At 40.0% G+C, this 23,885-nt stretch overlaps 1 protein-coding gene across 2 annotated transcripts in view; it reads left to right on the forward strand.

Moving 5' to 3' along the window:
• SUMF1 (sulfatase modifying factor 1) overlaps positions 1-23,885 on the forward strand; it is a 93,433-nt gene that overhangs the window by 65,948 nt on the left and 3,600 nt on the right. For both annotated transcript variants that reach the window (XM_005222667.5, NM_001076076.1), the window contains one exon: positions 12,492-12,551. In XM_005222667.5, the coding sequence (XP_005222724.1) occupies positions 12,492-12,551 (60 nt within the window). The remainder of the gene's footprint in view (positions 1-12,491; positions 12,552-23,885) is intronic.

Here is a 23,885-nt window from a genome sequence, read left to right on the forward strand (position 1 = left end):
GGACTGTGTGTTTAGTGTGCTATTCTTTCCAATCTGATCTCTCGTTTCCTTTCTTTGACCTTTCTCCGGGTGTCACCCTCCTTTTCCTCTCCTCATGCAACATCTAAAGCTAATTGCAGTCCCTTATGTTGGTCCTTGTGCTGGGGGTTGAATAAAATTACACGTAACTGAAACAGTTTTATTTGAAGTACTGGTTTCAGCCACCCACTCTTAAAATCCCTTGTCACATTTGACATCAGGTAACTGAAGTGAATTTTGGGTTTTTTTTTTTTTTTTTTACTTTGTTTTTCACAAATGTGCCTTGGTCAGAGGTGCAGCTAGTCTGGAAGAGTCAAACTGAACAAGCACAGGGGTGGGATGAACCTTGACTTCTGGCTTTGTCACTTGCTACCTGTGTGAGCTGGATCTGTCCATTTATTCCATCTCTCTGAGCTTCACTGTTCTTCATCCCTGAAATGGAGATCATGATACTTTCTGCTTCCCAAGGCTTTTCTGAGCATCGAATGAGTGAAGAGATATTATGGTAGTGTGCTCTAAGCAAATGTAGGCAGAGTTCCTTTTTAAAAAGTATTTGTGTATCTGACTGCATCAGGTCTTAGTTGAAGCCTGTGGGATCTTCCTTGCATCCTGCAGGCTCTTTAGTTGCTGCACACAGGCGCTCTAGTTGCTGCACGTGGGCTTAGCTGTCCTGCAGCTTGTGAGATCTTAGTCCCCCAACCAGGGATGGAACCCACGTCCCCCTGCATTGCAAGGCTACTCTTACCTCCTGGACCACTAGGGAAGTCCCAGAGTTCGTTTCTTGAAAAATAGTTGAGGTGATTGTAAAGAAATTCCTTTTAGGAGACACACAAGCAGATGCTAGAAGAAAAAGGTTAAAAAAACTGCTCCTGTTGGTGTGTTTCTGAGCTGCCTATTGCTTAGTACTGGGTGATTTAACAAGGGTGTTGCTTTAACATGCATGAAGTGCTTCAAATCGGCAATAAGATCATTTTTCTTTAATCCTGAACTTAAGAATGCCAAAATTAAGCCTATGGAAACCTGGATGATAAGATAGCTTAAAGGCTTGATGAGAAGTCAGGTGTGCAGAGAGCACAGCTTTTAGCCAGTCAGGGCGAGGATGACTTAGCTTTCAAGGCACAATGCATGCTTCTCAGGATCAGAAGGTGGAGAATGAAACCCTGTCCTTTTAAACTCCAAACCCCCTATAAATAAACTTCTGAGGAAACTTTGGACTCCTAACATTTGGGGGCTCTGAAAGTTTTTCTTCTTTTAGCTTATTCTGGTGTATGCTTTCTGTCATTTAACTTAAAAATTGTTCTTATTATAGAAAATTTCAAACATGCAGAAGCTGAGAGAGTGGTGTATTAAATCCCCATGTCCTTCATACCCAGACTTAATAATTATCAGCTCATGGCTAATTTAATTTCATCTGTATTTCTGTCCACTCATGCCTGCTCTCCTTCTCCCCTGGATTATTTGAAATCAATTTCATATCTCATAGTTTATTTAAAATACCATCATTTAAAAATTTGTTTATTTTCATTAAAATAGCTTTAATGTGATATAATTTGCATAAATTGTACATTTTTAAAGTGTACAGTTTGACCAGTTTATATATATAAATAATTATATGTGTGTGTGCCATGCACAGTCATGTCTGACTCTTTGCAGTCCCATGAACTATAGCCTGCCAGGCCCTTCTGTCCATGGAATTTTCCCAGCATGTATACTGGAGTGGGTTGCCATATCCTTCTCCAGGGGATCTTTTTGACCCAAGGATCGAACCTTTGTCTCTTGTAGCTCCTGTATTGGCAGGTGGATTCTTTACTGCTGTACCACCTGAGTATAACTGTATATACTGATCAAAAAATAAATATATATACACATGTATCCATGAAACCACCATAGTATAGGTAGTGAACACAACCATCACCCCAAAATTTTCTTACGCCCTTGGTAATGGCTCCACTTTGCCCTTTCTGCCTCTAATACTTGAGCAATTGCTGATCTGCTTTCTGTCATAGTAGATTAATTTGTATTTTGTATGTTTTAGAGTTCTAGATGAATGTACAGTGTGTACCTTTTTTTTTTTGTCTAGCTTCTCTCACAGTGGCATAGTTTCTATTTATTTAACAGATATCATTGTGCTCCTATTGGGTACCATTTTGGAAGTTGCAAGACCTCTTAGGAGACAGTTGTAATAGTCCAGGTGGAACATGGAGCAGGTGGTTTGGAGCAGGGTGGTTACTATGGAGATGATAGCTGCCATCCATTTGAGATCAGCTTTGGGGGAAGAGCTCAGACCAGCTGGATGTGGGGTTGAGGGAGAGGGAGGAATCAAGAATTACTCCTCATGATTCTTGCTTGAGCAGATGGGTAGAATGTAGTGAAATGGAGGAAGACTTTGAGAAATAGGCCTGACTTTGTCTTAATTTCATCCTTTACTGGGTGTCCATTGCTTTTTCAAAGATATTATTATCATTGGTTGATCTGAGGCAGTATCAAATCTGCAGATGAAAACAGTATTTAGTGTTTAAGATATTCACCAAATTGCTAGGTCTTCTCACAAATGTTATTAAATACAGGCCAGCTGTCATTGTCAAATTGAAGATAGTGAATTTCAGTTTTCTCCTTGGGTGTTTGTGATGTCATTTGTACCAGGAAAGGGGAACAGAGAGTAGTGCAAAGTCAAATAATATTTTCACTACATATGTGTATGTGTATGTGTATTAAGTAATCGAAATGTTTAGTTTTCACCTAAAAAGCAATAAATATGCAAACAGGAAACTGATCAATACCAGGGAAAAAGATTAAGTAGAAACTGAGTAAGCACAGATATTGGATTTAACAAAGGCTTAAAAGCAGCTATTATATTTAAAGGACTAAGAGAAAATATATTCAAGAATTGGTAGAAAATACTATGTGAATCAATAAACAGAGACTCACAACAGACAAATAGAAAAGATAAAAGAAGAACCATGTGAAATTTCTAGAATTGAAAATATAATAACTGAAATGAAGAGTTAACATGTAGCAGATTAGAAATGGTAGGATGCCTCAATCAGTGACCTTGAAGGTAAGTCAAAAGAAAACTTCTAAACCAAACAACAGAGAGGGGAAAAAAAAATTGGGACTGATCATCAGAGGCCTGTGTGACGGTATCAAACATTTGAACATGATTTTAACACATGTATAATAGGAGTCCCAGGTGGAGATGGGGGCAAGAAAGGGATAAACCATTTTTGCCAAATTACCTAAATACCAAACTTGATGAAAATTATCTACAGATCCAAGAACTTTAGTGTGAACTTCAACCAGGATAAACATAAATGAGAAATATACCTAGACATGTCATAGTCACAGTGCTGAAAGACAAAATATTGAAAACAGCAAGATAGAAGTACCTTATCACATACAGGCCAACAATAGTGTGATTAGTGACTGTTTTCTCATCAGAAACCATAGAATTCAGAAAATGGTAGAGTGATATAGTCAAGAGGCTGGGGAAAAAGAAACAAACTTAAGACTTCTATATCTAGCAAAACTATCCTTTAAAAAATGAATGTGAAGGAAGTCTGACTTTGGTTCTAGGAAAACGGAGTAGACATAGATTTCCTGTTCTTCCTACTAAATATGATTAAAACTCTGGACCCTATCTAGAAAAGGAGCATAAAAAGTCCCTGAAAGGTGTAAAGACGGCAGAGTAACTGCAGACCTTGGACCCTAGGAATGACATGGTGGTGAATTCCATAGATTTTTCTTTTTGCCCCATATATCCAAGACTTGGAGCTGAAGAAACCACCAACCTCCAGATGCCAAGAGGTGTAAACCAAGTCTCGAGAAAAGCCTACTCTCTCCAGCCAAAGGAGCAAGTAGGAAAGTCTAAAAACACAGTAGACTTCTAGTTAAAGACTTACTAAACCACCCTACTCCATGTGGCACCATAGAAAAACAACTGTTCTTCTGTGCCTGCACAGGCCAAGAGGGACCACACGCACCCTCATCAGGCTGGTTGAGGTGCCATAACCTACCTGTCAGGATGGTGTCAGAGAAGTCCAGGTAGTGCCAGGCCTTTCATCCTTGGCTGGCAGTAATGAGACCGACCCTCCCCATGCTGCAAGTGGATGTTGTATGGGGAGCAAACTCTCACCTCCTCCAGCAGTAAGTGAAGAGTGTCCCTTCTGAGGTGATAGTGGAGACTGAGTGGGGAGCCCGGACTTCTGCTTACACCTGGCAGTAATGAGATGGCTCTCTCCCTTTTCCTGTCAGCGTGGTGCCAAAGAAAGCCAACTGAAACAGAATGTTTGAGTAAGAGCCAGAGGGACTTCCTGGTGACACAGTGGATAAGAATCTTCTTGCCAGTGCAAGGGACGTGTATTTGATCTCTGGTCCAGGAGAATCCCACATGCCACAAAGCAACTAAACCTGTGTGCCACAGCCACTGAGCCCACACTCTAGAGCATGCAAGCCACAACTGCTGAAACCTGTGCGCCTAGAGCCCAGTGCTCCACAACAGGAGAAGCCACCGCAATGAGTGGAAGCCCATACAAAGCAGTGAAGACCCAGCACAGCCAAACACAAAAAAATAAATAACTTAAAACAGTAAAATGAAACTCAGTAGTACAATAATTTTGAAAAAAAGAGCCAGAGTCATGTAACATATAAACATTAGCCAGATTTCAACTGAATAATGAATTGTCATACCAAGAACAGGGGAGATACCAAACTAGATGAAAGAAAGACAGTCAAGAGATACTAACATGTTTGAAACAAATGAAAAAAGAGAATAGAAACTTCAGAAAGGAAATAGAAAATATAAATGGGAACTAAAAGCAAATTTTAGAACTGAAAAACAGAATAACCAAAATAGAAGCTTTGTGAATGGGTTCAGCAGCAGAATGAAAGGGACAGAGGGGAAAAGAAATCAGTGAACTGGAAACAAAAACAAATTATTCAATATAAATATTGGAGAGAAAATACAAAATGAATAAATGGTGTCTCAGGGAACTTTGTGATTGTTAAAAAAGATCATCTAAAATTTTGTCTTGGGAGTCCCAGAGGATAGGGGAAAGAGCATGGGGTGAAAGGTTACCCAAAGAAATAATGGCTGAAAACTTCACAAATTTGGGAGGAGACTTAAATCTGTAGTCAAGAGGCTAAGTGAACATTAAATAGGATCATCCTGAAGAAATCCATACCAAGACATACCATAATTAAATGTCTGAAAACCAGAGACAGAAAATCTTAAAAAAGCCAAAGAAAATCAACACTTAACCTGTAGGGGATAAGCCAGTGTGAATGACACTGTATGGGTTTCTCGTCAGAAATCCTAATAAAGGGCAGAAGAAGTGACGCAATACTTTCCCCCTGTATTCCTTATGCTAAGTTGCTTCATTGTGTCTGACTCTTTGCGATGCAATGGACTGCAGCCCACCAGTCTTCTCTGTCCATGGGATTCTCCGGGCAAGAATACTGGAGTGGGTTGCCACGCCCTGCTCCAGGGGATCTTCATGACCCAGGAATCGAACTCGGGTCTCCTGCACTGCAGGCAGATTCTTTACCCCAGAGCCACCAGGAAAGCCCCCATATTCCTTATGGACATGATATTTTTTATGTATTCAGTTCAGTTCAGTTCACTTCAGTTGCTCAGTCGTGTCTGACTCTTTGCAACCCCATGAATTGCAGCACGCCAGGCCTCCCTGTCCATCACCAACTCCCAGAGTTCACCCAAACTCACATCCATCGAGTTGGTGATGCCATCCAGCCATCTAATCCTCTGTTGTTGCCTTTTCCTCCTGCCCCCAAGCCCTCCCAGCATCAGAGTGTTTTCCAATGAGTCAACTCTTCGCATGAGGTGGCCAAAGTACTGGAGTTGCAGCTTTAGCATCATTCCTTCCAAAGAACACTCAGGGCTGATCTCCTTTAGAATGGACTGGTTGGACCTCCTTGCAGTCCAAGGGACTCTGAGGAGTCTTCTCCAACACCACAGTTCAAAAGCATCAATTCTTCGGCACTCAGCTTTCTTCACAGTCCAACTCTCACATCCATACATGACCATTGGAAAAACCATAGCCTTGACTAGACAGACCTTTGTTGGCAAAGTAATGTCTCTGCTTTTGAATATGATATCTAGGTTGGTCATAACTTTCCTTCCAAGGTGTAAGCGTCTTTTAATTTCATGGCTGCAGTGACCATCTGCAGTGATTTTGGAGCCCCAAAAAATAAAGTCTGACACTGTTTCCACTGTTTCCCCATCTATTTCCCATGAAGTGATGGGACTGGATGCCATAATCTTCATTTTCTGAATGTTGAGCTTTAAGCCAACTTTTTCACTCTCTTCTTTCACTTCCATCAAGAGGCTTTTTAGTTCCTCTTCACTTTCTGCCATAAGGGTGATGTCATCTGCATATCTGAGGTTATTGAGATTTCTCCCGGCAATCTTGATTCCAGCTTGTGCTTCTTTTAGCCCAGCATTTCTCATGATGTATTTTGCATATAAATTAAATAAGCATGGTGACAATATACAGCCTTGACGTATTCCTTTTCCTATTTGGAACCAGTCTGTTGTTCCATGTCCAGTTCTAACTGTTGCTTCCTGACCTGCATATAGGTTTCTCAAGAGGCAGGTCAGGTGGTCTGCTATTCCCATCTCTTTCAGAATTTTCCACAGTTTATTGTGATGCACACAGTCAAAGGCTTTGGCATAGTCAGTAAAGCAGAAATAGATGTTTTTCTGGAACTGAAAACTGCCAACCCAGAATCCTTTATCTAATGAAATGTCTTTTAGGAATAAGAGAAAATCAAGACATTTTCAAATGAAGGAAAACTACAGAATCTGTCATCAGCAGACCTATCCTAAATGAATGTCTAAAGGAAGTTCCCTAAACAGAAAGGAAATGATTCAAGAAAGAACCTTTGAACATCAGGATGGGAGAAAGAACATAGTAGGAAAAATATGGGTACATATAGTAGGCTGTCCTCTCAAGATTTCCAAGTTTTGTTTGATAGTTGAAGCAGAAATTATGATGTTGATGTGTTTCTAAATATGTTTGGAAGAATTATTTAATGTAGTTATAAACAGGGGAAGCTAAAGAGATATAAAGGGAGGTAAATTTTCTGTACTTCACTGGAATTGGTAAAATAATACCAGTAGACTAATATTTTATATCTTATCAGTTTTATATATGTATAAATTAAGCATTATATATATTTAATACTTGTAATATGTACTATATAATATATATTTAAGTTATATGTTTAATGAATATACATATATTAAATATATATGTCAAACTGTAATTAAGCATTGTAAATGAATAAAAATGAATTTCTTTAGAGAAATCTTTCTGCCACAGGAATGCAGAAAAAAGAAAACAAAAAGTAGAGAACAGACAAAAGCAACAACAAAATGGCTGTCTTAAGTCCTAAAATATCAGGAATTTCATTGAAAGCACAATGGTCTAAATATTAAAAGGCACATTGGCAATGTGGATTAAAAAACATAACCTAACTAGATACAGTTCTACAAAAAACTCACTTCAAACAATGATATAATAGATTGAAAACAAAATGATGCGAAAAGATGTTTTATGTAAACATTAATCAGAAAACAGCAGGAATAGCTGTTTTAATGTTGTATAGAGTAGACTTCAAAGCAAAATTACCAGAGTCAGGGAAGGGCATTGTTTAATGATAAAACGATCAATCTACCAAGAGGATGTAATAATGCTAAATATGCATGCCCCAGAAAAGACCTGAAACCTATGAAGCAAGAACTGATAAAATTGAAAGGAAGAATAGGCTAACCTGCAGTTTTAAGTCTAGATGATAATGCTTGTTTTTCAGCGATTGGTAGTATAACTAGATAGAAAAATCAGCAAAGATATAGAAGAACTCAACACCATCATCAGCTTTCACATGGATTCTTATCTGTTTCTGAGCAAAATCTCTGTGTTCAGTGTGTATTTTTACTTTGATTCTTGAATACTGGTGGTCGAGGTCATTTGGGCACAGCAGCGTCTCTTCTTACCAGGTATATAGGCAGAAAGGTGAGGTATTCAGACACTACAGTCTGTAGCTCCTTTAAGTTGTTTTAACCTACTTTCCTGGTGGCTCAGTGGTAAGAAATCCACCTTCAGTGCAGGAGACCCAGGTTCGATCCCTGGTCTGGGACAATTCCTTGGAGAAGGAAATGACAGCCCACTCCAGTATTCTTTCCTGGAGAATTCCATGGACAGAGGAGCCTGGCGGGCTACAGGGGTTGAGAGTCCAGGGGTTGAGAAAGAATCAGACACTACTTGGCAACTGAACAACAACAGACTTTACTGTGAGAGATGATGTTAATTTTGATTTATTGATCCTTTCTTCAGCAAAAAGAAATGGAGGCATTTCCCCCTTATATTAGTTTCCTAGGGCTGCTATAACAGATTACCACAAACTTGGTGGCTTGAAAAAACAAAAGTTTATTCTCTCACAATTTTGGCAGCTAGAAGTCTGAGACCAAGGTCCTGACAGGGCCATATTCCCTTCAGTCTCTGGAATCCTCCCTTGTCTCTTCCTAGCTTCTGGCAGTTCCCCAGAGCCCTTGGCATTCTTTGGCTTGTAGCTACATCAGCCCAGTCTCTGCCTCCATCTTCACATGACCTTCTCTGCGTCCTTTCCTCCTGTTACAAGAACACCAGTCGCTGGATTTAGAGCTCACCATAATCCAATATGACCTCACCTTAACTAACACAAAATTTACAAATGTGCACGCTCCCTATTTCCAAATTTGGTCATATGCTGAGGCTTTGGGTGACCATGAACTTGAGGGAGGGGGAACTATTCAACTCATTACGCACTGCTAGTAATTTTTCTGTTTTTTTGTTTGTTTTGCAAAGTGGTAAGCATTTCAAACAGATGTAGCTAATCCTGTAATCCTGCATCATGTTTTCTGGCAAAAATAGTTTTATTTTAAGGATCAGCTGAGCAGTTACCTAGAGGACTGTATTAACCTCTGTGGTCTTATCAGCCTGGGGTGACTCTCATTAGGACTTGTGTGTCACTTTGTTGAACGTCATTTTTATTGATTGAAGATTCAGTTCATATGAGATGGTGATGAGAGGGAACTATTTTGTTCTCGCTCCTTCCTGTTAGCAAATCAGCTCCTTCTTGTTCTTGGATTTAACTTGACAAAAGAATTGAATCTTGCATGCCAGCATATACTGTGAGCAACTTTAATCAGAATTTAGACTGCCATTTGGTACATCATAACCCAGCATGCAGAGAACCACCTGAAGCAGTGCAATGCAAGAATCCCCAAGCAAGAAATTTAATGTAGGAGAGAGTGGCCATTCTGTGGGATAACAGCACAGTTATAAATGCTTTCATCTCTGCTTTGGTGAATTCTGGGTGATTATGCTACTTTTATACAATAATAAACGCACCAAGCAGATTCTGTTGTAATGGCTGTCAGATTCCAGATAGTCCTGGAAAGGATGCTGTGGTATGAAGTCATTATTTTCAGATGTAGTTCTTCTCATTTATAGCTTGCCCATTTGTAATCAATAAGTTTAACAGTGTAACATAAAGCAGTTAAGGGTATGGAAATAACTTTGGCCTTGCAGTGGAATGAAGGATAGCCAGTGGCTTGGTCTTTGACAGTTTTTAAGTACATGAAAATGCTTTGAAGAAAACATGAAGTTCTGCTCACAAGTTGTTTTCTTGGAAAACAGTAACATACTGTTTTCCAGTCAGTGTGTTAACTATGCTTGAAGAAAACATGGTTCTTTTAGGTTCTGCCACTTAGATCTGGGCCTTTGACAAGGAAAAGGAAAACTCAGATTTCTTGTTGGCTCACACAGTAAAGAATCCGCCTGCAATGCAGGAGACCTGGTTTCAATCCCTGGGTTGAGAAGATCCCCTGGAGAAGGGAATGGCATACCCACTCCTGTATTCTTGCCTAGAGAATCCCATAGGCAGAGGGCTACAGTCCATGAGAATGAAAAGAGTTGAACACGTCTGAGCAACTCACACTTTGAAAGAAAAAAGAAAACTGAAATAAGAAGCACTGTTCAGTTCAGTTCAGTCACTCATTTGTATCCGACTCTTTGTGACCCCATGAATTGCAGCACGCCAGGCCTCCCTGTCCATCACCAACTCCCAGAGTTCACCCAGACTCAGGTCCATCGAGTCGGTGATGCCATCCAACCATCTCATCCTCTGTTGTCCCCTTCTCCTCCTGCCCTCAATCTTTCCCAGCAACAGGGTCTTTTCAAATAAGTCAGTTCTTCACATCAGATGGCCAAAGTATTGGAGCTTCAGCTTCAACATCAGTCCTTCCAATGAACATTCAGGACTGATCTCCTTTAGGATGGACTGGTTGGACCTCCTTGCAGTCCAAGGGACTCTCAAGAGTCTTCTCCAACACCACAGTTCAAAAGCATCAATTCTTTGGTGCTCAGCTTTCTTCACAGTCCAACTCTTACATGCATACATGACCACTGGAAAAACCATAGCCTTGACTAGATGGACCTTTGTTGGCAAAGTTATGTCTCTGCTTTTCAATATGCTATCTAGGTTGGTCATAACTTTCCTTCCAAGGTGTAAGCGTCTTTTAATTTCATGGCTGCAATCACCATTTGCAGTGATTTTAGAGCCCTCCAAAATAAAGTCTGTCACTGTTTCCACTGTTTCCCCATCTATTTCCCATGAAGTGATGGGACCGGATGCCATGATCCTCGTTTTCTGAATGTTGAGCTTTAAGCCAACTTTTTCACTCTCCTCTTTCACTTTCATCAAGAGGCTTTTTAGTTCCTCTTCACTTTCTGGCATAAGGGTGGTGTCATCTGCATATCTGAGGTTATTGGTATTTCTCCCGGCAATCTTGATTCTAGCTTGTGCTTCTTCCAGCCCAGCGTTTCTCATGATGTACTCTGCATATGAGTTAAATAAGCAGGGTGACAATATACAGCCTTGACAAACTCCTTTTCCTATTTGGAACCAGTCTGTTGTTCCATGTCTGTTGTTCTAACTGTTGCTTCCTGACCTGCATATAGGTTTCTCAAGAGGCAGGTCAGGTGGTCTGGTATTCCCATTGCTTTCAGAATTTTCCACATCTGTATCATTAGTTGTTTTTGTGTAACAAAGGAAAAGCAAAAAACTCTTATCCCTCTCAGACTTCCCAGATGTGGTTCTGGTTTGTAGGAGTTTACTGGTAGCTCTCAGATACTCTTTGCATGGCTAACGTAATCATGAGGCTTTTGACCCTGGCAACTAAAACTTTACAGCCTTCATTTCTTTTTTTTTTTTACAGCATTCATTTCTATTGCAGTTTTTCCTAAGCCCTCCTTAGAAGAAATAGTCTTACATCTTGGCTTGCTCTTTCTGGCTTCAGTTCTCATTATAGTGGAAGCCCCCGTTCAGTTTCCTATACTCTTGGTCTCTAAGCTCTGGAACCAGGCTGTCTCAGGGTGAATCCTCATTCTGACATTTGCTTAATCTCAGAAGTTGTTATGGAAATCATGTGAGTTAATACTTGCAAAATACTTTGAGCCCTACTTGGTTCATAATAAAGTGAAAGTGAAGTCGCTCAGTCGTGTCCGACTCTCTGTGACCCCATAGACTGTAGCCTACCAGGCTCCTCTGTCCATGGGATTTTCCAGGCAGTAGTTCATAATAAGCACTATATAAATGTTTTTGAAAAAGATAAACTACGTTCTTTGTCTTGATTGTGATGGTGGTTATATGATTATAGGACTTCCCTGGTGGCTCAGACGGTAAAATGTCTGTCTACAATGCAGGAGACCTGGGTTTGAAAACTCAAAACTCATTATAAGTGTGCATTTAAATGTTGTAGAAGTATAAATTTATATAAATTATACCTCAGTAAACCTGACCTAAAATTTTTTGGAGAGAAAAATTATATCTATTTATTCAGCTAGGAAAGGGTGTATAAGGTGTTGCATAGTAGGATTTTAAAAACATAACTCAAAAAGGCTTGCCAGTCTAGGTCTGCAGGCCAGTTATAATGCAGGATAAATTTGCCTGTCAGCATGAGAAGCTGATGGAAGAGATGTTGCCAGGCAGCCTATTAGTCATCTAGGAAGAAAACCCTGTAGGGGTTTGGGTTGCTTAAGATAGTCACAGAGTTCACCGAAGAGTGGGAACTTGAGCTGGACCTCAGAGAATATAGGATTTGGAAGGCATTAGAGAAGGTGCTTGGGTGCAGATGCAAGACTCAGGGACAGAAAAGCATGTGCCCCATTTAGGCAACTATGAGAGAGCTGGCTGGATTAAAATAAATGCTCTGTGGATGGAGAAGGGAATGGCTACCCACTCCAGTATTCTTGCCTGGAGGATTCCCATGGACAGAGGACCCTGGTAGACTATAGTCCGTGGTGTTGCAAAAAGTCATACAAGATTGAGTGATTAACACATACTCTCTCTCTCTCTGACCTTGGAAGGGCAGTTGTACTATCTGAACTAATGAGTTCTCTTCTTTTCATCCACAGAAAGGCCCCCCTTCTGGGAAAGACCGGGTGAAGAAAGGTGGATCCTACATGTGCCATAAAGTAAGTCGAGTCACTAACCTCTGCTTTGGTGTTCTAACAGCAGGTGTATGGGTCCATTGTAATCATTAACCCCCAAATGTCCCATCCATGTCTAATAATACATCTCCATCAAAGCAAGAAAAAAGAGAAGTTTAGGCACAGGCATGCCAATAAGTGATTCAAGAAGCAGAGGTTATAAATGGTCTGTTGTCAACCATATTCCATCTGTTGTCTTGTGACCCTTTGAGAGATCTTTGTTGTCTCATGAATCTGGGTGGACTGTATACCTTTTCCATCATGGAAGTCTGGAACCACACCCTTAATTTATTTGAGGCTCCAGATATTTTTTTGGCTTCTCTATTGCTATTAAGGTAAGGATTATAGATGGAGGGTAGATTGTGGTATGTCAAAATGGAAATATCCCAAGTGTTCTTTCTTGGGATATAGAATGTACATTGTAGAATAAAGATTAATCTCAGAGAATGCTTTTTCTCTTTGGGCTGTAATGTCAGTGTCAGAGACAGTTGTTCTTGGCTAGTAGAAGTGACTCAGTGTTTCATGAGTAGCCTTTTTTAAGGAGTTCAGAAATTGAATAGCACGCCTCTCCCTTTTTTTCTTTAAATCATGTATTTTTAGTGTCTCCAGCACTTCAACTGCTGTCTTTCTATCCCTATGCAAAGATGGCATTTCGCAGATTGTTCCTCCAAGAAGCATCCTATGATAATTCAGTCAGTCTAGGCAGTTAGAGACTTAAAATACCCTGTAATGGCTCCAAATTAAGTTATTAATTTGATAATGGAGGCATTGTCAAACTTTGCCTTAAAATAATGGTTCTCAAACTTTATTGAACATTAGAATCATCTGGGATCTATAAAAGGTACTGACGCCTGTTTCCTCACTCACCTCATCCTGATTTGATTTTTCTGTATTATGACCTGGGCATCAGGATTTTAAAGCTCTTGAGGTGATCATAACATACATCAAAGTTTGGGAACCACTGGCCTAAAAAGACTCTCTTTAAATTATGTGTATGAGAGAGTTCATAGGTATGTGTGTCTTCTTCCTTTCTTAGAATTTTTAATATAATCATTTAGATGGAATTTCACCGAGTTGACTCAAACTATGCTTTACACCTACCTTTATAACAAGATGTAGACAAATTTATCTTTAAAATTCTAATTTTAATTTTAAATTAAAAGCATTGCCCTAGGCCATTCGAGTAGTTTAAAATGTTCATATACCCATCTGTCTGTAGCCCCAGATTTTTTTTTTCTCTGATTCAAGCTGTTACTGCAGGTGTATCTGAATCCTCTTGCTGGGGAACCAGACTTCCATGAAAAACAGGTGACTCTCTTTTTGCACAGCAGTAGTTCAAAACTCTAGTTGCCACCAGTTATGTCTCTGACATATGGCACTTTTCTTAATTGATAATCCATTTACTCTATAAGAATTGAGGACCAGAAGATTTTTTCTTCACAGATAAGTGGAGCAAATGAAACTTGTAAAACACATTTCAAGTATGAACACCAAAATATTCCAGTGCCATACATATAAATGTGCCTACTTTACCATTTCATTTTGCTTGCTTATTTTAAATGCTTTAAATTTTTATAAGCATCTTAGTTTATGCTTTTAAAATATCTTTTAACCTAATACATGTTTTTAATAAATACAGTTACATGGCAGAGTTGATTTTTGTATATTTGTGTTGTGTAACTTTGTTAAACTCATTTGTATTAGTAATGTTTTTGTAGATTCTATTGTATTTTCTACATAAGTGGTTATACCGATTGGGAGTATAGACAGTTTTACTTCTTCCTTTTTAATTTGGATATCTTTTATTACTTTCTCTTGCTGTATTTCTCTCTAGCTATAACCTCCAGTATATTGTTGAATAGGAGTGATAAGTACCAACAGTCTTACCTAATTTTTGATCTTAGAGGAAAGACATTCAGCTTTTCAGAATTAGCTATGATATAAGCTATAGTGTTTTCAAAGCTGCCCTTTACCAGCTTGAGCAACTTTCCTTCTAGTCTTAGGTTTTTGAGAGTTTTTATCAGAAATGGATGTGGATTTTGCCAGATGTTTCTTTGAAGCTATTGAGATGTTTATGTGGTTTTTCTTTTTTAGTCTGTTAATATGGTGAATTTATTTGTTTGTTATTGATTAATCTTTGGGAGTTTGTGTCTTTCAAGGAATTTATCCATTTCATCTGAGTTAATGAATTTATTCACATAATCTTTGCATTTTCACTTGCTGTTTAGACCATTTACATTTAACATGATTATTGTTATGGTTGGGTTTAAATTTGCCATCTTGAGATTTATTTTTCTCTTTGTCTCATCTGTTCTTTTCCATTTGCTCTCTCTCTTGTTTTTTAAACTTTTTTGGATTAAGTTTTTTAATCACTTCATTGTCTCTTCTTTGGCTTATTAGCTTTCCCTTTTTGTTTTAAAATTTTTGTGGTTGATTTAGAGTTTATATTACACATCTGTAACTTTTCTTAGTCACCCTGAAGGATAAGTTTTAATTTAGTCAGGATCAGAGGGCTGGAGAGAGTGTTCCAGAAGAGAGAATAGCAGAGAATAGCAGAGAGAATAACTGAGTGGGAACTACAAGATTTTCCAGAGAGAAGTGGCACCTCTAGGATCTCAGTCAAATTAATTGTAAATGATGTAGGTATGTAACCTCAGTCTGGTTATTTTGGTGAGGTCAAGGAAATAGCGCAGTGTTGATTGTGAATTACTTTCAGAGTGCTTCTTCTTTCCACTAGATTAAGAGTGACAGCTTTAACTGCCACTAGGTATAGGAAGTGCATTAAACTGTGGAGTCTAGAATTAGATCTGGGTTGGAATTCTGTAACTTCTCTTTGCTAGTCTTTACCTGTAACTTTAGACAAATTACTTAACCTTTCTAAGTCTCAGTTTTCACATATGTAAAATGTGCATCATAATTGCAGCTACTGTAAGGTTTTTATGAGGAACAAATGTACCGAACAAATGTATGCGCACACATGCCTAGCTCATGGTAAAGACTCAGTAAGTTAGTTGCTGCTAATACCATCATTCTTTGTTTTTTTTGTTTTGTTTTGTTTGTTTGTTTTTTAAACAACAAAAATTTATGTTCTCACAGTCTGGAGGCTAGAAGTCCAAGATTCAGGTGTTACCAGTCTGTTTTCTTGAGGTCTCACTCCTTGGTTCAAAGATGGCAGCCTTCTGTCTGTGTTCTTGCAAGGTCTCTCCTCCGTGCATGCAGGGCTCTTCTCTCCCAATCTCCTCTTCTTACAAGAATGCCACTCAGATTGAATGAAGGCCCATCCTAACAGCTTACTTTTAATGTAATTATCACCTTAAAGTCCCACTTCCAAACAGTCACATTCTGAGGTACCAGGGGTTAGGGCTTCATACATAAGAACTTGGAGGACATAATTCTTTCCAAACAGCGCCACCATTCTTAATCATCATCTTTATTAAGATTGTCTCTCCTCCATCTTCTCTTCTGAATAAAGAACCAGCAAAAGAACTACTAACTAGATAGGCAGAATCCTGGAAATAATTCTTATGGCAAAGGTGAAAATCAGTAAAAGAAAGAAAATCAATAAAAAGAAGAATGGTTAATTAATTTTGCAAAAAAATAACCTTAATTAGAAGGTGACTTATTTTTGATCATTATCAGGGGCAGTCTGCATGACTAAAGTAAGTCACTGATGATTATTTCTGATTTTTTGAGAGTCCGTCCAAAGTATGGCTTCAGTAAGGATAAGAGAGCACAGAAAGAACAACTGTGAGTCAACATGGTGTTAAGAGCACAGATTCTAGAATGGGAATGAAAAAGCTATAATCCTAGATTCATGATTATAAGCCATGTGATCTTAGGAACACCATTGCCATACTTGTGCCTCATTTTTTCCTTGTATATATGATGCATGTATAATAATACCTACCTCAGGGTTATTAGGGAGAAGGCAATGGCAACCCACTCCAGTACTCTTGCCTGGAAAATCCCGTGGGTGGCAGAGCCTGGTAGGCTGCAGTCCATGGGGTCGCTAAGAGTCGGACACGGCTGAGCGACTTCACTTTCACTTTTCACTTTCATGCATTGGAGAAGAAAATGGCAGCCCACTCCAGTACTCTTGCCTGGAGAATCCCAGGGATGGGGGAGCCTGGTTGGCTTCCATCTATGGAATCGCACAGAGTTGGACACGACTGAAGCGCCTTAGCAGCAGCAGCAGCAGCAGGGTTATTAGAAGGATTAAGTCACTTAATACATGTGAAGATTTTAGAACAGTTCACATAGTAAGTACTCAAGAAATATTAGTTGTTTTTGAAGTTGTTAGATTAATTCCCGTGAGATCTTTAGCCCAACCCACAACATTGAGGAAATTCTTACTTGTTGCTCCCACAACCCCACCATTTTACACCAAGATTACTAGCAAAAGGAGTTGATCAAGTGTATTGACAAGGGCAGTGGATGGGAAATTGAGAGACCTGGGTTCTACTGTGTCATTTTTCTATAAGCATTTTGTTCCTAATGAGCTACAGATACCTCAAAACTATTCTTTATACCTAAACCTCTTCCTCTCATGAAAGCCGTATTGCCACCCCACTTGACTCCAGTGCCCCAAGGCTATTAAGCCATTATCTTAAATGGATTGTTCTTGAATCCAGGCTCATGTGCTGAGTGCAGCTATCCAGATCAATTCCACACAGTAATTAGCTATTTTGATGAAATGGGGCTAAAACAGGTCCTCACCACTACCTCTGTTCTTAATTAATAAAATGACCTATATTTTAGCCACTCAAAGTCTTAACATCATTAATAACCATTTTTGGTGCTAAAAGTAGAATTGGAAAAAAAGAAAGAGCAATGAGGACATATGAAATCAGGCCATTTTCCTCTTTAATTATGTATTTCATTAGTTGTCCATTATTGGAATTTAAAATGAAGTACTTATATTAATAAGTGTTTGCTGAGTGAATAAGTACATTTAAAATGCAATGATAATGTGAATTGACTGTTGTCTCATGTGATCGTCCTGACCTTTTCAACAGTAACTTGTAGTGAGACTTGCTTTTTAGGGTTTAGTTCGTTATCATTTAGGTAAATGGAAGAGTTTAGGTATTGCTGTGATCCAGTGAAAGAGTAGCTCTTTTTATCACTTATTTTAAGCTTTTGTTGTTATGTAAGCAAAACGTTTTCTTTCCATAAAAATTAGAAAATAAATAATAAACATAAAAATGAAAAAATAATTTACCTTGCTTTCTAAAGAATATATTGATAGTATTCTACTCAACTTTTTGGTGCAGTTTTAATTTTTCTTCCCCAAATGGAATTATGCTGTATGTACCAGGGTCTTCAAGCATGGCTATAAGCAAAATCTCTTATACATCATAAGTGTCTTTTCTGACCACAGTGTTCCAGGCAGGCGCACTTTGTTACAGTTGCTACAGCCTGTATTTTGTGGCATATGAATACCTAATTTTAAAATAATTTGTCATATAATCTGAGAAATAAGTTACATATAGAACTGTGCCATTCAACAAAGACCTAACCCTAACCCTAATGCTTGTCACCAGAGATAGTGCCTCACCTTTCCCATTTATATAGCAAATGATTTTCCTATTTATGTAGCAAATGCATGCATGCTACATGCTGCAGTCATGTCCAATTCTTTGGAACCCTATGGATTGTAGCCCACCAGGTTCCTTGGTCCAAGGGATTCTCCAAGCAAGAATACTGGTGTGGATTGCCATGCCCTTCTCCAGGGCATCTTCCCAACCCAGGGATTTAACCCATGTCTCCTGTGCCTCCTGCATTGCAGGTGGCTTCTTTACTGCTGAGTCACTGGAGGACCCCAAAAAGTAAAGTAGAAGTCGCTTAGTCCGACTCCTTGTGACCCCATGGACTGTGGCCTGCCAGTTCCTCTGTTCATGGAATTTTCCAAGCAAGAATACTGGAGTGCGTTTCCATTCCCTTCTCCAGGGGGTCTTCCCGACCCAGGAGTTGAATCCGAGTCTCTTGCATTGCAGGCAGATTCTTTACCATTTGAGCTACCAGGGAAGCCCAGCAAATGCAGATGCTGGCAAGAGAATTATCATCTTTACAACATAAGATATCTAAGGCCTACAGGAAAGCTAATGAGCGCTTTTGTTTTAGTTAGGAAGTGGGTTAACCCAAAGAAGTCAGATAAGACAGGCAAAGTGAGTTCCTTTAATTAACAGCATTGGGTTCATTATAAAGTAACAGTTAAAATAATCTCCACGTCTACCACTTAACTTTTTCATGTAAAGATAAGATGAAGCATTTTGACATTATCCCATTAGTAGACCCATTTTGGAGAAGGCAATGGCAACCCACTCCAGTACTCTTGCCTAGAAAATCCCATGGACAGAGGAGCCTGGTAGGGTGCAGTCCATGGGGTCACTAAGAGTCGGGCACAACTGAGCGACTTCACTTTCACTTTTACCTTTCATGCATTGGAGAAGGAAATGGCAACCCACTCCAGTGTTCTTGCCTGGAGAATCCCAGGGACGGGGGGGCCTGGTGGGCTTCTGTCTGTGGGGTCGCACAGAGTTGGACACGACTGAAGTGACTTGCAGCAGCAGCAGCAGACCCATTTTATCAATGGAGAAGATTTAGAAAAGCTTTGCCTAAGGTTAAATAGCTAATGAGTCTTGAATTTTGCCTTTTTGAGTGGGTAAATCAGCAAAATGTCACAGTTCTCATCTGTGTCAAGCCCAACCTCTTTCTGGTTAGAAGACTGCCTTTAAAGTAACTCCATCCTATTTATCCACCCGTGCTTCCTGCTTTTTATCATTTTTCCTCTCTGTACCAGTCGTTGACATTCTCATTCTGTAAATCTCTAGGTGGCTCAGCTCCCATCGTGCCTCCTCAGAGGGACCTTCTCAGGCCACCTTATCTAAGTAGCACCCAGTCATGCCTAGTCCTCTCTCCCTATTTAACTTTCTTCCAAGCTGACCGCTGCCAGAAACACTCTTGAATTTATCGATTTATTTATTGTCTGACTATTTACTCTCTGTTGAATATAAGTGAAAATGGAGAGTGAAAAAGTTGGCTTAAAGCTCAACATTCAGAAAACGAAGATCATGGCACCCGGTCCCATCACTTCATGGGAAATAGATGGGGAAACAGTGTCAGACTTTATTTTTTTGGACTCCAAAATCACTGCAGATGGTGACTGCAACCATGAAATTAAAAGACGCTTACTCCTTGGAAGGAAAGTTATGACCAACCTAGACAGCATATTCAAAAGCAGAGACATTACTTTGCCAACAAAGGTCTGTCTAGTCAAGGCTATGGTTTTTCCTGTGGTCATGTATGGATGTGAGAGTTGGACTGTGAAGAAGGTTGAGTGCCAAAGAATTGATGCTTTTGAACTGTGGTGTTGGAGGAGACTCTTGAGAGTCCCTTGGACTGCAAGGAGATCCAACCAGTCCATTCTGAAGGAGATCAGCCCTGGGATTTCTTTGGAAGGAATGATGCTAAAGCTGAAACTCCAGTACTTTGGCCACCTCATGCGAAGAGTTGACTTATTGGAAAAGACTCTGATGCTGGGAGGGATTGGGGGCAGGAGGAGAAGGGGATGACAGAAGATGAGATGGCTGGATGGCATCCCTGACTCGATGGACATGAGTCTGAGTGAACTCCGGGAGTTGGTGATGGACAGGGAGGCCTAGTGTGCTGCGATTCATGGGGTCGCAGAGTCGGACACGACTGAGCGACTGAACTGAACTGAACTGAATATAAGTCAGCTTCATGATAACAGGTACATTATCAACAGAAAATTGGAGTAAAGATTTACTGAACATGGCCCCGCCCATCAGAACAAGGCCCAGTATCCCCCTCAGTCAGTCTATCCCATCAGGAAGTTTCCATAATAAGCCTCTATCCTTCTCCGTCAGAGGGCAGACAGACTGAAAACCACAGTTACAGAAAACTAACCAATCTAATCACATGGACCACAGCCTTGTCTAACTCAGTGAAACTATGGGCCATGCCGTGTAGGGCCACCCAAGATGGATGGGTCATGATGGAGAGTGCTGACAAAATGTGGTCTACTGTAGAAGGAAATGGCAAACCACTTCAGTATTCCTGCCTTGAGAACCCCATGAACAGTATGAAAAGACAAAAAGATAGGACACAGAAAGATAAACTCCCCAGGTCAGGAGGTGCCCAATATGCTACTGGAGATGAATGAAGAAATAACTCCAGAAAGAATGAAGGGATGGAGCCAAAGCAAAAACAACACCCAGTTGTGGATGTGACTCGTGATGGAAGCAAGGTCTGATGCTATGAAGAGCAATATTGCATAGGAACCTGGAATGCTAGGTCCATGAATCAAGGCAAATTGGAAATGATCAAACAGGAGATGGCAATAGTGAACGTCAACATTTTAGGAATCAGCAAACTAAAATGGACTGGAATGGGTGAATTTAACTCAGATGACCATTATATCTACTACTGTGGGCAAGAATACCTTAGAAGAAATGGTATAGCCCTCATAGTAAACAAAAGAGTCTGAAATGCAATACTTGGATGGAGTCTCAAAAACGACAGAATGATCTCTGTTTGTTTAAAAGGACAACCATTCAGTATTAATGGTAATCCAAGTCAGTGCCCCGACCAGCAATGCTGAAGAAGCCGAAGATGTCCTTTTCATTATAGGGGACTGGAATGCAAAAGTAGGAAGACCTACCTGGAGTAACAGGCAAATTTGGCCTTGGAGTTCAGAATGAAGCAGGGCAAAGGCTAACAGAGTTCTGCCAAGAGAATGCACTGGTCATAGCAAACACCCTCTTCCAACAACACGAGAGAAGACTCAACACATGGACATCACCAGATGATCAATACCAAAATCAAATTGATTATAATCTTTGCAGCCAAAGATGGAGAAGCTCTCTACAGTCAGCAAAAAGAAGACCGGCAGCTGACTTGGCTGAGACTTCGTGGCTCAGATCATGAACTCCTTATTGCCAAATTCAGACTTAAATTGAAGAAAGTAGGGAAAACCACTAGACCATTCAGGTATGACCTAAATCATATCCCTAACAGTTATACAGTGGAAGTGAGAAATAGATTCAAGGGACTAGATCTGATAGACAGAGTGCCTGAAGAACAATGGACAGAGATTCATGACATTGTACAGGAGACAGGGAGCAAGACCATCCCCAAGAAAAAGAAATGCAAAAAAGCAAAATGGTTGTCTGAAGAGGCCTTACAAATAGCTGTGAAAAGAAGAGAAGCCAAAGCAAAGGAGAAAAGGAAAGATATAAGCATCTGAATGCCGAGTTCCAAAGAATAGCAAGGAGAGATAAGAAAGCCTTCCTCAGTGATCAGTGCAAAGAAATAGAGGAAAACAATAGAACGGAAAAGACTACAGATCTCTTCAAGAAAATTAGAGATACTAGGGGAACATTTCATGCAGAGATGGGCTCAATAAAGGACAGAAATGGTAGGGACCTAACAGAAGCAGAAGATATTAAGAAGAGGTGGCAAGAATACACAGAAAAACTATACAAAAAAGATCTTCATGACCCAGATAACCACAATGGTATGATCATTCACCTAGAGCCAGACATCCTGGAATGTGAAGTCAAGTAGGCCTTAGGAAGCATCACTATGAACAAAGTGGAGGTGATGGAATTCCAGTTGAGCTATTTCAGATCCTAAAAGATGATGCTGTGAAAGTGTTGCCCTCAATATGCCAGCAAATCTGGAAAACTCAGCATGGCCACAGGACTAGAAAAGGTCAGTTTTCATTCCAGTCCCTAGGAAAGGCAATGCCAAAGAATGCTCAAACTACCACACAATTGCACTCATCTCCCATGCTAGTAAAGTAATGCTCAAAATTCTCCAAGCCAGGCTTGAACAGTACATGAACCGTGAACTTCCATATGTCCAAGCTGGATTTAGAAAAAGCAGAGGAACCAGAGATCAAATTGCCAACATCTGCTGGATCATCAAAAAAGCAGGAGAGTTCCAGAAAACATCTATTTCTGCTTTATTGACTATGCCAAAGCCTTTGACTATGTGGATCACAATCAACTGTGAAAAATTCTAAGAGAGATGGGAATACCAGACCACCTGACCTGCCTCTTGAGAAACCAGTATGCAGGTCAGGAAGCAACAGTTAGAACTGGAGCCATGAGATTAAAAGACGCTTACTCCTTGGAAGGAAAGTTTTGACCAACCTAGACAGCATATTAAAAAGCAGAGACATTACTTTGCCTACAAATGTCCGTCTAGTCAAGGCTATGGTTTTTCCAGTAGTCATGTACAGATGTGAGAGTTGGACTAGAATGAGTACCAAAGAATTGATGCTTTTGAACTGTGGTGTTGGAGAAAACTCTTGAGAGTCCCTTGGACTGCAAGGAGATCCAACCAGTCCATCCTAAAAGAGATCAGTCCTGAGTGTTCATTGGAAGGACTGATGTTAAAGCTGAAACTCCAATACTTTGGCCACCTGATGCAAAGAGCTAACTCATTTGAAAAGACCCTGATGCTGGGAAAGATTGAAGGCAGGAGGGGAAGGGGACAACAGGGGATGAGATGGTTGTATGGCATCACCAACTTGATAGACATGAGTTTAAGTAAACTCCAGGAGTTGGCGATGAACAGGGAAGCCTGGCGTCCTGTAGTCCATGAGGTTTTAAAGAGTCAGACAACAACTGAGCGACTGAACTGAACTGAACTGTCTTGTTTTGCATTGTATCCCTCTTGCCTATAATAGCATCTAGCATGTGGTAAACTGTCAAATATTTAATGAATAAATAAACTGTGCTCTGATGCCATCAGCCTATGGCTTTGCTGTTCTCTTCACTTACCTGAATTTTTCCATTTTCATGCCTCTGACATCATTGTTTTCTCCACTTAACATACCTTCTTTCCTCCTTTCTAAGTCCTATAGATCAGTGCTACTTAATCTGTAGCTCATGGGCCGATAGCATGAACAGCACCTACAGGCTGGTTAGAAATGCAGATTCCTGGACACCAGACCAGTCTTACTGAATTGGAATCTCTGTGTTTGTGACCTGGAAACAGATATTTAAATGAGTTCTCCAGGTATTCTTCTATATCCTCAAGTCAGAAGTTGTTATTATTTAGTCACTAAGTCGTGTCCAACTCTTTTGCAACCCATGGACTATAGCCTGCCAGGCTCCTCTGTCCATGGGATTTATAAGGCAAGAATACTGGAGTGAATTGCCATTTCCTTCTCCAAGGGATCTTCCTGACTCAGGATCGAACCTGCCTCTCCTGCATTGGCAGACAGGTCCTTTATCACTGAGCCACTTGGGAAGCCCAGGTCAGAAGACCTCAGATAAGTCCCACTCTGAC

Source organism: Bos taurus, chromosome 22 (assembly GCF_002263795.3).
Source record: "Bos taurus isolate L1 Dominette 01449 registration number 42190680 breed Hereford chromosome 22, ARS-UCD2.0, whole genome shotgun sequence".
NCBI classification, from domain to species: Eukaryota; Metazoa; Chordata; class Mammalia; order Artiodactyla; family Bovidae; genus Bos; species Bos taurus.